The 18,475-nt window shown below is 35.2% G+C and overlaps 1 protein-coding gene across 1 annotated transcript; it reads left to right on the top strand.

Moving 5' to 3' along the window:
* Positions 1-6,491: 6,491 nt before the first annotated feature.
* Positions 6,492-18,475, top strand: LOC126690162 (early nodulin-75-like). The gene is made up of 4 exons (XM_050385294.1): positions 6,492-6,552; positions 6,672-6,765; positions 7,282-7,720; positions 17,995-18,475. The coding sequence occupies exons 1-4, from the start codon at positions 6,492-6,494 to the stop codon at positions 18,295-18,297; spliced, it is 897 nt and encodes a 298-aa protein (XP_050241251.1). The 3' UTR covers positions 18,298-18,475.

Raw genomic sequence — 18,475 nt, 5'->3', positions numbered from 1 at the left:
TGTCTATTTCAACAAATAGTTTCTAATGGATAACAAAGTATACTTGGATTAGCAACCTATATACATCTCTTTATATTTTTGTGATTGGTGACATTAAGTAACAACCATATCTTAATATCAATTATATACCATTTTATTTTACCAAATAAAATTACTGATTTGAGGTGTCTTTCTTTGTAGTTGGATTGTCATCTCTTTTACCTCACTGAATGTTAGATATTGTAGGTTCTTTCTATTGTCATGATCCAAGGGGAAACGGTGCTTATTATCGTCCCAAAGTATTGTCTACAATAGTTAGGACCTTGGTGCATAGCATATGAAAAGAGTCCAAATTGAAGTGTTTCAATTATAGGAGAGAGTCCCTTTTTTTGTATTCTAAGCTGTACTAAAATCATATTCAACAAATTGATTCATATGCTTTTTTATTGCCATTTTTTTCCTAATAAGTAAAAGAAAGAAGAAACATATTGGAAAACTTTCATTTGTTATATATTTTTGTTCTTTTACCATTTTTGCAATAGTTGATATTGTTCAATTTTCCTTTAATCAAACGTGATTCCAGTTTTTGAATATGTTGAGTCATATTATGAGTAGAAAGCCAGCCTATTCATTTTTAAGTGAGTTTTTAAGCAAAGTAAATATATATTATTTTTCTCAAATTATTCCGTGAATTGCATGGGTTAGCGACTATGTACAATTAAAGAGGAAGACAAATAGTTGTTAACATCTACTTACACAATAGTTTTCCCGTGCATTGCACAGGTTAGCGACTAGTTGTTTAAACATTGAAAACCGTTGTTTAAAAGCAAGTACCAAACATCCCCTTAGTTATTGAAGTGACACAAAGCTCATGTGACACTCACGTGTCTCACTTAAGTTCTTTTAAACCACACGAATCATATGTTATGACTAAAATAGTATGAAAGCATGAACTGCGTATGTTGTAATGGCGGTGCTATTGATCATTCCAAAAATAGTATTTGTAACGAACCATACAAGATCAGTGTGCCTCAAATTTCAACAATTCACACTAAATTGTGTATGGTTATCTATTTGCTATCCATTAAGATACTTAATTACTACATTATCTTCTGTATAAGTTTGATTTCTGCCCCCATCACATGACTTGTTTGCATCTTTCTTCTAACCACGTACTAGTACAATGTCTAGTCGCTAGTAAATTAAGTCGCCATCCTAAGTGGGAATTCAGGACAAAATGGGCTTCTGCCCTTTTCAGGCAAATTAATTAGCCTTTTGCCCTTCTTCCCAAACTAAATAAGAAAATGCCCCTTTTTTGAAACTCGACTTTTTCAAAATCGAGTTAAGTCCTATAGTAACGTTTTCAAGGACCTATAGTGACGTTTTTAAGGACCTATAGTGGCGTTTTGTAACTTGATATCCATGAAAATCGAGTTATAGGCTATAACTCGATTTCATGGATATCAAGTTACAAAACGTTACTATAGGTTCTTAAAACGTCACTATAGGTCCTTAAAAACATCACTATAGGGCTCCCGAATTTTTTTTTTTTTTTTTTTTAACTCGATTTTGAGAAAGTCGAGTTTCAAAAGAGGGGCATTTCCCTAATTAGTTTGGGAAGAAGGGCAAAAGGCTAATTAATTTGCCCGAAAAGAGAAAAAGCCCATTTTGTCCTGGGAATTCAAGAATCACCATTGTGCACTGTTTTAGTGTTTTCGGAAAATAGCTAAAACTGTCCATTTATCATGCCAACATGTGTGTATATAATCTACTCACGATGTGGGACTTCAACGCCATGTTATGAAAATGATGATAATATATAATAGAAGTAAAAGAATTCATAAAAGCCTCAATGTGCTTGTAGCCCAATGACATATACTCCTTTCTTCTTTTTTTCTCTATCCTACTTGTTATGCATATTTTATATTCTACCGATCATAGTATGACAGATATTTGATTTTTTTTTTTTTTTTTTGTTTTGAATTTTGAACTTTAATTATTTTATAAGGGCAATTAATACATGACAAATTTTATAGTTGGAAAGCCTTCTAAAGTTAAGTGCTTTTTTTCCCTACACACTTCTTACGGTATAGCGTTGATGTTGAACCATGTAACATTATTACGTGACCAGTATGTGGATTTTCTTCCTTTTGGTGTGAATGATATCTATGTTTAGGATATAAAAATTCAAACTAAGATAATTGATGAGGAACTAAGCTTTAGCTTTCCTCTCAAAAAAAAAAAAAAAAAGACGCTTTAGCTTAAAATATTCTAAGATTACATGCAAAAGAGATCTGTGCATGGAAAGCAAAGAACAGCTTTGGTACATTGTCAAACTTTTGAACTCAGTAGGACCCGATTGGACCCATACATTAATATTTATGGCACGTTTGGTAGACCGTAATAGGTACTATAATGTAATAGTTATTCCTATGGTTTAACTATTCAATAGTTTGGTTATGTTTTTATTACAGGGAATAGTAATCTATATATATATATATACAACCGAAGCCTCTGTAGCTCTCACAATTTTCCACGTCATCAATATTTTTTCATTTTTTAGATTCTTTTTATTTTAGGTTGTTACAATAGTGAAAGTTCAAATAGTGTAAAAACACCCTTGAACGTTTAGACCCCCAATTTACAAATTAACCAATTCAAGTTTTATGTCAAATAACTAGTGTGCGGAAAATGAACAAAAGCTATAAAACAGAATTGGAAAACTATCTAAGCCAAATTAAAATCACAACCCACAGCAGATAATAAAAGGCAAAGATAAAAGGGAAGGAAGATGCAAACACAAGGACAACACGCGATGTGTTATCGAAGAGGAAACCGAAGCCCTCGCCGTAAAACCTCTCCGCCGCCCTCCAAGCGGTAAACAATCCACTAGAAAATGTAGTTGGGATACATGGACAGCAATAGACTCTCCAAGCCTAATCTACCCAGTGCACCTAAGCCCTCCAAGCTTCTTGCTCCAATGAGGTTGCGCCGAACCTTTTTCTTTTCGAGCTTCCCGAATCCTGCTACTTGACCATAGCATCAACCAATGTAGATTGGTTCCTTCCTAACTGCTTCCCAGAACACCAAACAGCCATCTCACAGTAATGAATATGGTGAGAACAAGGTTTTGGTAAAATGCCTCTCAAGGATTTGACAATGGAGAGGAAGAGAGTTGAGGAATTTGAAGAGACTCTTATGTAAAGATTGTAGATGAATCAATCTTGTTTTACTCTAGGGTTTTTCTCTCAAAATTCTCTCTGGAAGCTCTCTTTCATTTGTGGGTATGAGGGGTATTTATACTGGGGTGAGAAAAGAATGTGAAACGTCAGGTTTTTCAAAACAGGGGTGGCTCGCGGCTTGGACTTGCGGCTTGACTGAGTCGCGAATTCCAGCCGCGCGATAACAGAACGGCCAGTTGTCCTATTTTGTCCTGTAGTACACCAGCTAGCATGACGCTTCGACTTCTGGCATGCTTGGCACTTGTGCTGCTTCTGGCGGCTAGCAGCCGCGAGTCACCCGCGAGACTCTGTTTTCTTTCACACTCTTGAGCATTCAATCACTCAATCTCACTCACTACCCTTACAACAAAACCCACCTAAATACAGGGTTACTAAATGCTGAAATACAAGCAAATTTGGCACGGAATAAAGCCAACAAGATGGTTGATTAAATTCAACCTTACAATTGATGTTGAACAATGTAACATTATTACGTGACCAGTATGTGGATTTTCTTCCTTTTGGTGTGAATGATATCTATGTTTAGGATATAAAAATTCAAACTAAGATAATTGATGAGGAACTAAGCTTTAGCTTTCCTCTCAAAAAAAAAAAAAAAAAGACGCTTTAGCTTAAAATATTCTAAGATTACATGCAAAAGAGATCTGTGCATGGAAAGCAAAGAACAACTTTGGTACATTGTCAAACTTTTGAACTCAGTAGGACCCGATTGGACCCATACATTAATATTTATGGCACGTTTGGTAGACCGTAATAGGTACTATAATGTAATAGTTATTCCTATGGTTTAACTATTCAATAGTTTGGTTATGTTTTTATTACAGGGAATAGTAATCTATATATATATATAAAACCGAAGCCTCTGTAGCTCTCACAATTTTCCACGTCACCAATATTTTTTCATTTTTTAGATTCTTTTTATTTTAGGTTGTTACAATAGTTTAGTTTAAGTAAAACTCTATTAAATATATGTTTCTACCCAAACCCGACTAGAAATTTCATCTATAAATTCATAAACTAAAAACCCTACAGACGCAAAGCCATCCAAAACTAAAGACTCTCTTTCACCGGAGTAGTCTCCTTGCTTAGCTAAGAATCTTCTAATCAGAGCAACTGTTAATGTTGTAGAGTCTTTCTTGTGGTATTCTATCGTTTTCCTTAAACTTAGATGAGAGATGTGGCAACATATGCGTACCGTATTGAATTAGAACAGACGTGGGAAACACTTTGTAAGAAATTTTATTCTCAATAAATTTTTTTAACCTTTTTCCTTAAGTCGTTGCTTCTGCTAAGCATTGTTGTTACATTGAACTTCTTTGTTATATTGAACTTTTTTTGTTTTATATAGATTACATCAGTTATGATTGCACAATTATTCTTATTTTGAGCTCACATTCAAAGAAAAGACCTGTGAAAGGGACAAAGGTTTTTAGTGGTCACAGGTAAGGGAAGATTTAAGTGATTGAATATATTGGTCTTAAAGAGCGATTTGGGAGGGCAAAGAGTATTTGGCAAAACTTTTGTATAGCAATAGTTGTTTGATGAAAATTGATTTTGCTTAGACGCATAAAATTCATCTCTACTGAGGATTCATGCAATTTGATCTTGTGATATAGCTGATATGATTTAGATTTTAGCTTATCCATGGACCACATTCAAAATGTAAGAGAAAATGTCTAAGCCAAATTGGAAAGGGTTAGGACTAAATTTTATTTTCCATTACAACACATTTTATTCCAAGTAATAAAGATTACCATTCCTGTTGTAATCTACATTCAATGTACCAAATGTACCCTTATATTTTAACATTAAAGAAGAAAAGATATCTATTTTGAACTGTTTTTATGGTAGGGTATATTATAATTTTTAAGTGCTGAATGACGTATGATCTGACGCAGTATAGGCTCTCTAGTCCCTTATAAAAGGCCTTGAGTCTTGTTGTTTTGAACCATCCAAAGACCAAAGAAGACCACTACCAAATACTTCCTTGTGTTGCTCCCTGGAGTGGTGCTTCTAAGCACTGCCTCACTGGCTGACCACAATGAGTCTCCCAAACATGAGCACAAACCTCCTAAGGGAGAAAAGCCACCCCCAAAACACAAGCCACCAACCTCACTCAATAAGGAAGAGAAGCCATTGCCAGAACACAAACCACCAACCCCAGGTAAGGGAGAAAAGCCACCACCACATGATCATCACCCTGGACGCCTTCTATTGGAGTCTACTTCCATTGATGGCAAACCTTCTCCAAAGGGAGAAAAGCCACCACCTAAACACAAGCCACCAAGCCCACTTGACAAGGAAGAGAACCCATTCCCTGAACACAAGCCACCAAAGGGTAAAGGAGAGAAGCCACCACCAGAGCACAAGCCACCACATGATCATCACCCTGGACACCTTCTATTAGAGTCATCTTCCATTGATGGTAAAGCTCCTCCCAAGGGAGCAAAGCCACCACCAAAACACAAGCCACCAACCTCAGTTGAAGAGGGAGAGAAGAAACCATTCCCAGAACACAAGCTAGCAAAAGGTAAAGGAGAGAAGCCACCACCTGAGCACAAGCCACCACATGACCATCACCCAGAAGATCATAAAGACTCGCAAAGGCCACCCCGAAAGAATTTGAAGCCTCCAATTGCTGAAAAGAAGCCACCAAGTCCTTCTCACAAGCCATCCCACAAACCCCCAACTGCCAATTGAATGCATAGCTAAATATTTAGAAATAGGAGCTACAACTATGTTATCTTTCTCGTCATTCACTGTACTATTTGTGGAACAACTACAACTAGCACTAAGCTATATGTTCATGTTGTGTACTCGTTTATATAGTGTTTGTTGTTAGCTGTGTTGCTTATGAGTATTGACATGCAATTACGCATTTGGAGAATATTGCAGCCTGGATATATCGACTATCTTTACGATTTGAATAGTTTTCTATCAGATAGAGAAGAAAAAAAAGTCATTGCCTTATTCTCGTAAAGATTCACGTCATCACTATTTTTTTAGTTTTTAGATTCTTTTTAATTTAGGTTGTTACAATAGTTTAGTATAAGTAAAACTCATTTAAATATATGTTTCAACCCAAACCCGACTAGAAATTTCATCTCTAAATTCATAAACTAAAAACCTTACAGACGCATAACCATCCAAAACTATAGACTCTCTTTCATCGGAGTAGTCTCCTTGCTTGGCTAAGATTCTTCTAATCAGAGCAACCGTTAATGTTGTAGAGTCTTTCTTGTGGTATTCTATCGTTTTCCTTAAACTCAGATGAGAGATGTGGCAACATATGCGTACCGTATTGAATTAGAACAGACGTGGGAAACACTTTGTAAGAAATTTTATTCTCAATAAATTTTTTTAACCTTTTTCCTTAAGTCGTTGCTTCTGCTAAGCATTGTTGTTACATTGAACTTCTTTGTTATATTGAACTTTTTTTGTTTTATATAGATTACATCAGTTATGATTGCACAATTATTCTTATTTTGAGCTCACATTCAAAGAAAAGACCTGTGAAAGGGACAAAGGTTTTTAGTGGTCACAGGTAAGGGAAGATTTAAATGATTGAATATATTGGTCTTAAAGAGCGATTTGGGAGGGCAAAGAGTATTTGGCAAAACTTTTGTATAGCAATAGTTGTTTGATGAAAATTGATTTTGCTTAGACGCATAAAATTCATTTCTACTGAGGATTCATGCAATTTGATCTTGTGATATAGCTGATATGATTTAGATTTTAGCTTATCCATGGACCACATTCAAAATGTAACAGAAAATGTCTAAGCCAAATTGGAAAGGGTTAGGACTAAATTTTATTTTCCATTACAACACATTTTATTTCAAGTAATAAAGATTACCATTCCTGTTGTAATCTACATTCAATGTACCAAATGTACCCTTATATTTTAACATTAAAGAAGAAAAGATATCTATTTTGAACTGTTTTTATGGTAGGGTATATTATAATTTTTAAGTGCTGAATGACGTATGATCTGACGCAGTATAGGCTCTCTAGTCCCTTATAAAAGGCCTTGAGTCTTGTTGTTTTGAACCATCCAAAGACCAAAGAAGACCACTACCAAATACTTCCTTGTGTTGCTCCTTGGAGTGGTGCTTCTAAGCACTGCCTCACTGGCTGACCACAATGAGTCTCCCAAACATGAGCACAAACCTCCTAAGGGAGAAAAGCCACCCCCAAAACACAAGCCACCAACCTCACTCAATAAGGAAGAGAAGCCATTGCCAGAACACAAACCACCAACCCCAGGTAAGGGAGAAAAGCCACCACCACATGATCATCACCCTGGACGCCTTCTATTGGAGTCTACTTCCATTGATGGCAAACCTTCTCCAAAGGGAGAAAAGCCACCACCTAAACACAAGCCACCAAGCCCACTTGACAAGGAAGAGAACCCATTCCCTGAACACAAGCCACCAAAGGGTAAAGGAGAGAAGCCACCACCAGAGCACAAGCCACCACATGATCATCACCCTGGACACCTTCTATTAGAGTCATCTTCCATTGATGGTAAAGCTCCTCCCAAGGGAGCAAAGCCACCACCAAAACACAAGCCACCAACCTCAGTTGAAGAGGGAGAGAAGAAACCATTCCCAGAACACAAGCTAGCAAAAGGTAAAGGAGAGAAGCCACCACCTGAGCACAAGCCACCACATGACCATCACCCAGAAGATCATAAAGACTCGCAAAGGCCACCCCGAAAGAATTTGAAGCCTCCAATTGCTGAAAAGAAGCCACCAAGTCCTTCTCACAAGCCATCCCACAAACCCCCAACTGCCAATTGAATGCATAGCTAAATATTTAGAAATAGGAGCTACAACTATGTTATCTTTCTCGTCATTCACTGTACTATTTGTGGAACAACTACAACTAGCACTAAGCTATATGTTCATGTTGTGTACTCGTTTATATAGTGTTTGTTGTTAGCTGTGTTGCTTATGAGTATTGACATGCAGTTACGCATTTGGAGAATATTGCAGCCTGGATATATCGACTATCTTTACGATTTGAATAGTTTTCTATCAGATAGAGAAGAAAAAAAAGTCATTGCCTTATTCTCGTAAAGATTCACGTCATCACTATTTTTTTAGTTTTTAGATTCTTTTTAATTTAGGTTGTTACAATAGTTTAGTATAAGTAAAACTCATTTAAATATATGTTTCAACCCAAACCCGACTAGAAATTTCATCTCTAAATTCATAAACTAAAAACCTTACAGACGCATAACCATCCAGAACTATAGACTCTCTTTCACCGGAGTAGTCTCCTTGCTTGGCTAAGATTCTTCTAATCAGAGCAACCGTTAATGTTGTAGAGTCTTTCTTGTGGTATTCTATCGTTTTCCTTAAACTCAGATGAGAGGTGTGGCAACATATGCGTACTGTATTGAATCAGAACAGACGTGGGAAATACTTTGTAAGAAATTTTATACTCAATAAATTTTTTTTAACCTTTTTCCTTAAGTCGTTGCTTCTGCTAAGCATTGTTGTTACATTGAACTTCTTTGTTATATTGAACTTTTTTTGTTTTATATAGATTACATCAGTTACGAGTGCACTATTACTCTTATTTTGAGCTCACATTAGAAGAAAAGACCTGTGAAAGGGACAAAGGTTTTTAGTGGTCACAGGTAAGGGAAGATTTAAGTGATTGAATATATTGGTCTTAAAGAGTGACATGGGAGGGCAAAGAGTATTTGGCAATACTTTTGTATAGCAATAGTTGTTTGATGAAAATTGATTTTGCTTAGAGGCATAAAATTCATCTCTGCTGAGGATTCATGCAATTTGATCTTGTGATATAGCTGATATGGTTTAGATTTTAGCTTATCCTTGGACCACATTCAAAATGTAAGAGAAAATGTCTAAGCCAAATTGGAAAGGGGTTAGGACTAAATTTTATTTTCCATTTTACTTCTTTGCCTTTGGAACTAAATCAGAACTAGACAGTATCTATGCCCTATACGTATACTAAGATGATATGATTTACTAAGATGGATTCTTTTGTTTTATATTTGCTAGATAATCTTTAATCTATGGACTATGTGAATATAAAATTGATTTGCATTAAAATTGGTAGATTTTTTTTGTGTTGTGGTAGAATTTTACTAATGGAATTTGTAGAATTGTTGATTTTTTTTTTCTTTGGCTGCTCATAATTTGATAAAATTAATACGATCTTTATTAACACAGCTTGAATTTTTTTTTTTTTTTTTTTTAAATAACATTAGTTAGATAAGAATTGAAGAAAAGTAATATCTGAGTTGGAGGTTATTAATTACATTTTCTTTTCTGGCTTTGCTTTTAGAACTATAAGAGCTTCATTTTAAACACAATAGGTGTGAATGTTTCACGGTTAAGGAAAACTCTTTAATTGTTGCATATTTAATGCATGTTCATGAAAAGAATTTGTAAGTTTTTCAATTAGTGAGTCTTGAAAAAATTGTCTCAATTATACTAGAATTGCGTATAGAGAGGCCATGGCATTAGTTACAGGCTCTCATCTCAGTCATCTCAAGACTCCAATTTGGAGAGGTTCAAAACCCTGCTTACCTCACACATCTACTCAAACATTTTTGACAAGGCATCTCCTATAGTGGAACGGGTGGTTGAGTTTGACACCTTAGGGACCACCTTTATCCCTCGAATCTTTGAGCCACGAGATTAGGCAAACTTATTTTGGAATTTTGTCGATCCAATGGATGAACTGGTTAAGGAATGCTACTCTAATACAAGTGATCTTGGAGTTGAACTAATTTGTTGGGTCAGAGGAAAGGAGTTTGGCATCTCCCCGAACTCCATAGCCGATATTCTCTGCATCACTAGACCTCAGAATGTGGATCTAACTCCGTACGATGATCGAACTCCAGAGACTCAAGACATTCTACAAGTTCTAGGATCTGGTCATGAAGTATCCAGTACAGGCACATCCATAAGCACCGCAAAGTTTGCACCAGAGCTGACCACACTAAAGTTGATCATGTTCTCTAATCTCTACCCACTATCCAACACTACCTTCATAAATCTTGGAAGAGCGCAATTCCTTTGTGATCTTATTACAGGAGCCCCCATTGATATCTGTGCCCACATCTTTCAAACCATGAGGAAGACCGCGGCTTGAACTGCAGCTCGAGGATGTATTCCATTTTGCAATCTCATCATGAAGTTCATTCTTTGTGAAGGCATTGTTCCTCTCTCAGATGGAAAAATGTTGACCCGTCAGCGTCCAATTTCCATGTTCACTCTACAAGCCAGCAGAAGCCATTCCTCTAAATCACCAAAGAGTGCACACATCTCTCCGGTTACTCCATCTGCTCCTGAGTCAGAGACACCTGTACATACCACACCTACTTCGCGTGTCATCCCTAAAGTTCCACAAACTAGCATTCCGCAAGCACAGTCTAATCCTTAAACTGATAGAGTGGGTAGTTTGCTTGCAAATATTCAGAAACGCATTGATAAGGTGGTGACACTTCTCTACTCCACCAACAACCATGTTCAAATGCGACTCGAGTCCATGGAGAATCAACTAGAAGCTATTCAACAAAAGTTAGACGACATCCTTTAGCTATTCGTGCCAAAAAGGGGGAGAGCATTCAGTAAGGGGGAGAAAGCTCAAAGGGAAGTGTGCATAGTAATAGGGGGAGTATACACATACTTTTGTTTTAAGACTTATCCTTTAAACTTATAGGTTTATGTTTTTGGATATTTAGTGTTACTATGGGTTTGATACACTGTTGTTTTGGTGTATTTTTGTTTCTAACTCATAACTTATAAACTTGGTTTACTCTTTATATATATATTATTGATGTTATTCAGTATTTATTGTGTTTTGTACCCATGTTGCTTATGTAAACTTTTAGGGTTATGTTTTATGCATATCTGTAGGCTTTATGGTTTGTACCATGCTTTATGCAGCCTTTTTATGCTTTGTTTAAATCAGTACTTCTATCTAAATGTCATGCATTTTCTTTTAAATACTATCACTCTTGTGCCCTTGTAGGATTATTCCTAGATGCATATACTTAGTGTATTATACATTGGTTGAGTGTTGGGCATACAAGTAACTTGCGTTGTTCTTGTTTGCTTGTATGTTCAAGTGTTCATTCCAAGTGTGAATGAGCATTATGTTCACTACCTTGTAGTGATTACTTGGTTGATCAAGCCATGGTTTGTCTCTTAACTCCATCTTTGCTTGATCACATATTGCCTGTTTCAAATGCATTTCATGCTTTTCTGCATACAATGATCATGGTGTATTGTTGTGTTTCAGGAGTTCCATGTTCATATGATTATGGTGTATTCTTTTCTCACCCCAGTATAAATACCCCTTATACCCACAAAAGAAAGAGAGCTTCTAGAGAGAATTTTGAGAGAAAAACCCTAGAGTAAAACAAGATTGATTCATCTACAATCTTTACATAAGAGTCTCTTCAAATTTCTCAACTCTCTTCCTCTCCATTGTCAAACCCTTGAGAGGCATTTTACCAAAACCTTGTTCTCATCATAATCATTATTGTGAGAGGCCTGTTTGGTGTTCTGGGAAGCAGTTAGGAAGGAACCAATCTACATTGGTTGATGCTATGGTCAAGTAGTGGAATCCAAGAAGCTAGAAAAGAAAAAGGTTCGGCGCAACCTCGTTGGAGCAAGAAGCTTAGAGGGCTTAGGTGCACTTGGTAGATTAGGCTTGGAGGGTCTATTGCTGTCCATGTATCCCAACTACATTTTCTAGTGGATTGTTTACCGCTTGGAGGGCGGCGGAGAGGTTTTACGCCGAGGGCTTCGGTTTCCTCTTCGATAACACATCGTGTGTTGTCCTTGTGTTTGCATCTTCCTTCCCTTTTATCTTTGCCTTTTATTATCTGCTGTGGGTTGTGATTTTAATTTGGCTTAGATAGTTTTCCAATTCTGTTTTATAGCTTTTGTTCATTTTCCGCACACTAGTTGTTTGACATAAAGCTTGAATTAGTTAATTTGTAAATTGGGGGTCTAAACGTTCAAGGGTGTTTCTACACTATTTGAACTTTGAGCAACATATGCGCACTGTATTGAATCAGAACAGACGTGTGAAATACTTTTTAAGAAATTTTATTCTCAATAAAATTTTTTTAACCTCTTTCCTTAAGTTGTTGCTTCAGCTAGGCATTGTTGTTACATTGAACTTCTTTGTTATATTGAACTTTTTTTGTTTTATATAGATTACATCAGTTACAATTGCACTATTATTCTTATTTTGAGCTCACATTAAAAGAAAAGACCTGTGAAAGGGACAAAGGTTTTTAGTGGTCATAGGTAAGGGAAGATTTAAGTGATTGAATATATTGGTCTTAAAGAGTGATTTGGGAGGGCAAAAAGTATTTGGCAAAACTTTTGTATAGCAATAGTTGTTTGATTAAAATTGATTTTGTTTAGAGGCATAAAATTCATCTCTGTTGAGGATTCATGCAATTTGATCTTGTGATATAGCAGATATGGTTTAGATTTTAGCTTATCCTTGGATCACATTCAAAATGTAAGAGAAAATGTCTAAGCCAAATTGGAAAGGGGTTAGGACTAAATTTTTTTTTTTCCAATTTACTTCTTTGCCTTTGGAACTAAATCAGAACTATATTGTATCTATGCCTTATACGTATACTAAGATGATATGATTTACTAAGATGGATTCTTTTGTTTTATATTTGCAAGATAATCTTTAATCTATGGACCATGTGAATATAAATTTGATTTGTATTAAAATTGTTAGAATTTTTTTGTGTTGTGGTAGAATTTTACTAACGGAACTTGTAGAATTATTGATTTTTTTTCTTTGGCTGCTCATAATTTGATAAAATTAATACGATCTTTATTAACACAGCTTGAATTTTTTAAGAAATAACATTAGTTAGATAAGAATCGAAGAAAAGTAATATCTGAGTTGGAGGTAATTAATTACATTTTCTTTTCTGGCTTTGCTTTTAGAATTACAAGGGCTTTATTTTAGACACAATAGGTGTGAATGTTTCATGGTTAAGGAAAACTCTTTAATTGTTGCATATTTAATGCATGTTCTTGAAAAGAATTTGTAAATTTTTCAATCAGTGAGCCTTGAAAAAAATATCTCAATTATACTAGAATTGCGTATACAGAGGCCATGGCATTAGTTATAGGCTCTAGATATTACCCCTTTTTTTTATGTCAAATTTGGAGAATAAGTATAGCAGGTGAGTAGAAATGAGGAGTTTCAGTGACTGAAACTTCTTTAGCTATATTTTGTGTTTCAATTGATCACATTTGTGTTTTTATTTTTATTTTTATTTTATTTTATTTTATATATATATAAATATATATTTTTTTTTAAATATTCATGCTTGAACAGTATCTTGTATAATTGCTACATATACTATATCATTAATGTCATCTCCTATTTTTAAACATTTAAGCTAACGATAATGAAATGAATATTTGAAATAATTTTTTAAACTACCACAATTAAAAAAAAAAATTGCCAATGGCAAAAAAATTAACAAAAAAATTTTAAAACTCATATTTAATAGTTTTCCCGTGCATCGCTCGGGTTAGCGACTAGTTCCTTATGAATAGCTATTCTTTAAAATGAGGAATAGCTATTTCTTAGTAGATGTAATAATTTCTAACATTAATATATTTCCAAATAAATAAACTTTCCATATCCACCTAACAATTATGGAAATAAAAAATCGTAAAGAATAACTCATCTCTCTAAAATTTAAAATATATTATTTTCTAGGAAATATAATTGTATGAATGAGATTTTTCTTAAAATAGATCATAAATATTATTGTAATATTAAAAATCACAACCAAACTAATAAATAGGTTTAGTTATTCCATTACAACAGATTTTATTTCTAGTAATAAAGATTACCATTCCTGTTGTAATCTACATTCAATGTACCAAACATACCTTTATATTTTAGCATTAAAGAAGAAAAGATATCTATTTTGAACTGTTTTTATGGTAGGGTATATTATAATTTTTAAGTGTTGAATGACATATGATCTGACGCGGTATAGGCTCTTTAGTCCCTTATAAAAGGCCATGAGTCTTGTTGTTTTGAACCATCCAAAGACCAAAGATGACCACTACCAAATACTTCCTTGTGTTGCTCCTTGGAGTGGTGCTTCTAAGCACTTCCTCACTGGCTGACCACAATGAGTCTCCCAAACATGAGCACAAACCCCCTAAGGGAGAAAAGCCACCCCCAAAACACAAGCCACCAACCTCACTCAATAAGGAAGAGAAGCCATTGCCAGAACACAAACCACCAACCCCAGGTAAGGGAGAGAAGCCACCACCACATGATCATCACCCTGGACGCCTTCTATTGGAATCTACTTCCATTGATGGCAAACCTTCTCCAAAGGGAGAAAAGCCACCACCTAAACACAAGCCACCAACACCACTTGACAAGGAAGAGAAACCATTCCCAGAACACGTGCCACTAAAGGGTAAAGGAGAGAAGCCACCACCAGAGCACAAGCCACCACATGATCATCACCCTGGACACATTCTATTGGAGTCATCTTCCATTGATGGTAAAGCTCCTCCCAAGGGAGCAAAGCCACCACCAAAACACAAGCCACCAACCTCAGTTGAAGAGGGACAGAAGAAACCATTCCGAGAACACAAGCCAGCAAAAGGTAAAGGAGAGAAGCCACCACCTAAGCACAAGCCACCACATGATCATCACCCAGAAGATCATAAAGACTCGCAGAGGCCACCCCGAAAGAATTTAAAGCCTCCAACTGTTGAAAAGAAGCCACCAAGTCCTTCTCACAAGCCACCCCACAAACCCCCAACTGCCAATTGAATGCATAGCTAAATATTTAGAAATAAGAGTGACAACTATGTTATCTTTCTCGTCATTCACTGTACTATTTGTGGAACAGCTACTACTAGCACTGAGCTATATGTTCATGATGTGTACTTGTTTATATAGTGTTTGTTGTAAGATGTGTTGCTTATGAGTATTGACATGCAGTTATGCATTTGGAAAATATTGCAGCTTGGATATATCTACTATCTTTACGATTTGAATTGTTTTCTATCGGATAGAGAAGAACAAAAAGTCATTGCATTATTCTTGTAAAGATTCTCGTCATCACTATTTTTTTTATTTTTTAGATTCTTTTTATTTTAGGTTGTTACAATAGTTTAGTTTAAGTAAAACTGTATTAAAAATATGTTTCTACCCAAACCCGACTAGAAATTTCATCTATAAATTCATAAACTAAAAACCCTACAGACGCATAGCCATCCAAAACTATAGACTCTCTTTCACCGGAGTAGTCTCCTTGCTTGGCTAAGATTCTTCTAATTAGAGCAACCACTAACGTTGTAGAGTCTTTCTTGTGGTATTCTATCATTTTCCTTAAACTCAGATTAGAGGTGTGACAACATATGCGTACTCTATTGAATCAAAACAGACGTGGGAAATACTTTGTAAGAAATTTTTTTCTCAATAAATTTTTTTTAACCTTTTTCCTTAAGTCGTTGCTTCTGCTAAGCATTGTTGTTACATTGAACTTCTTTGTTATATTGAACTTTTTTTTTTTTTATATAGGTTACATCAGTTACGATTGCACTATTATTCTTATTTTGAGCTCACATTAAAAGAAAAGACCTGTGAAAGGGACAAAGGTTTTTAGTGGTCACAGGTAAGGGAAGATTTAAGTGATTGAATATATTGGTCTTAAAGAGTGACTTGGGAGGGCAAAGAGTATTTGGCAAAACTTTTGCATAGCAATAGTTGTTTGATGAAAATTGATTTTGCTTAGAGTCATAAAATTCATCTCTGCTGAGGATTCATGCAATTTGATCTTGTGATATAGCTGATATGGATTAGATTTTAGCTTATCCTTGGATCACATTCAAAATGTAAGAGAAAATGTCTAAGCCAAATTGGAAAGGGGTTAGGACTAAGTTTTATTTTCCAATTTACTTCTTTGCCTTTGGAACTAAATCAAAACTAGATAGTATCTATGCCCTATACATATACTAAAATGATGTGATTTACTAAGATGGATTCTTTTGTTTTATATTTGATAGATAATCTTTAATCTATGGACTATGTGAATATAAATTTGATTTGTATTAAAATTGGTAGAATTTTTTTGTGTTGTGATAGAATTTTACCGAGGGAGTTTTTAGAATTATAGATTTTTTTTTCTTTGGCTACTCATAATTTGAAAAAATTAATACGATCTTTATTAACACAGCTTGAATTTTTATAGAAATAACATTAGTTAGATAAGAATTGAAGAAAAGTAATATCTGAGTTGGAGGTTGTTAATTACATTTTCTTTTCTGGCTTTGCTTTTAGAATTACAAGAGCTTCATTTTAAACACAATAGGTGTGAATGTTTCATGGTTAAGGAAAACACTTTAATTGTTGCATATTTAATGCATGTTCTTGAAAAGAATTTGTAAGTTTTTCAATTAGTGAGTCTTGAAAAAAATGTCTCAATTATACTAGAATTGCGTATAGAGAGGCCATGGCATTAGTTACAGGCCATGGCATTAGTTACAGGCTCTAGATATTGTCCTTTTTTTTAATGTCAAATTTGGAGAATAACTATAGCAGGTGAGTACAAAAGAGGAGTTTGAGTGACTGAAACTTATTTAGCTATATTTTGTGTTTCAATTGATCGCAATTGTTTTATTTTATTTTATTTATTATTATATATATTTATAAACATTCATGTTTGAACGGTATCTTGTATAATTGCTACATATACTATGTCATTAATGTCATATCCTATTTATAGACATTTAAGCTAACTATAATGAAATGAATATTTGAAATAAATTTTTAAACTAACATTTAAGCTAACTATAATAATTTCTAACATTAATATATTTCCAAATAAATAAACTTTCCATATCCACCTAACAATTATGGAAATAAAAAATCATAAAAAATAACTCATCTCTCTAAAATTTAAAATATATTATTTTCTAGGAAATATAATTGTATGAATGAGATTTTTTTTAAAATAGATCACAAATTTTATTGTAATATTAAAACTCACAACCAAACTAATGAATAGGTTTAGTTATTCCATTACAACACATTTTATTCCTAGCAATAAAGATTACCATTCCTGTTGTAATCTACATTCAATGTACCAAACATACCCTTATATTTTAATATTAAAGAAAAAAATATATCTATTTTGAACTGTTTTTATGGTAGGGTATATTATAATTTTTAAGTGCTGAATGACGTATGATCTGACACGGTATAGGCTCTCTAGTCCCTTATAAAAGGCCATGAGTCTTGTTGTTTTGAACCATCCAAAGACCAAAGATGACCCCTACCAAATACTTCCTTGTGTTGCTCCTTGGAGTGGTGCTTCTAAGCACTGCATCACTGGCTGACCACAATGAGTCTCCCAAACATGAGTACAAACCTCCTAAGGGAGAAAAGCCACCCCCAAAACACAAGCCACCAACCTCACTCAATAAGGAAGAGAAGCCATTGCCAGAACACAAACCACCAACCCCAAGTAAGGGAGAGAAGCCACCACCACATGATCATCACCCTGGACGCCTTCTATTGGAATCTACTTCCATTGATGGCAAACCTCCTCCAAAGGGAGAAGCCACCACCTAAACACAAGTCACCAACCCCACTTGACAAGGAGGAGAAACCATTCCCAGAACACAAGCCACTAAAGGGTAAAGGAGAGAAGCCACCACCGGAGCACAAGCCACCACATGATCATCACCCTGGACACCTTCTATTGGAGTCATCTTCCATTGATGGTAAAGCTCCTCCCAAGGGAGCAAAGCCACCACCAAAACACAAGCCACCAACCTCAGTTGAAGAGGGAGAGAAGAAACCATTCCCAGAACACAAGCCACCAAAAGGTAAAGGAGAGAAGCCACCACCTGAGCACAAGCCACCACATGATCATCACCCTGAAGATCATAAAGACTCGCAAAGGCCACCCCGAAAGAATTTGAAGCCTCCAACTGCTGAAAAGAAGCCACCAAGTCCTTCTCACAAGCCACCCCACAAACCCCCAACTGCCAATTGAATGCGTAGCTAAATATTTAGAAATAAGAGCTACAACTATGTTATCTTTCTCGTCATTCACTGTACTATTTGTGGAACAGCTACTACTAGCACTGAGCTATATGTTCATGTTGTGTACTCGTTTATATAGTGTTTGTTGTTAGCTGTGTTGCTTATGAGTATTGACATGCAGTTATGCA

Source organism: Quercus robur, chromosome 6 (assembly GCF_932294415.1).
Source record: "Quercus robur chromosome 6, dhQueRobu3.1, whole genome shotgun sequence".
In the NCBI taxonomy this organism is placed as follows: Eukaryota; Viridiplantae; Streptophyta; class Magnoliopsida; order Fagales; family Fagaceae; genus Quercus; species Quercus robur.
Note: the sequence above shows the minus strand (reverse complement) of the source record. Positions and strands in the feature narration are given on the sequence as shown.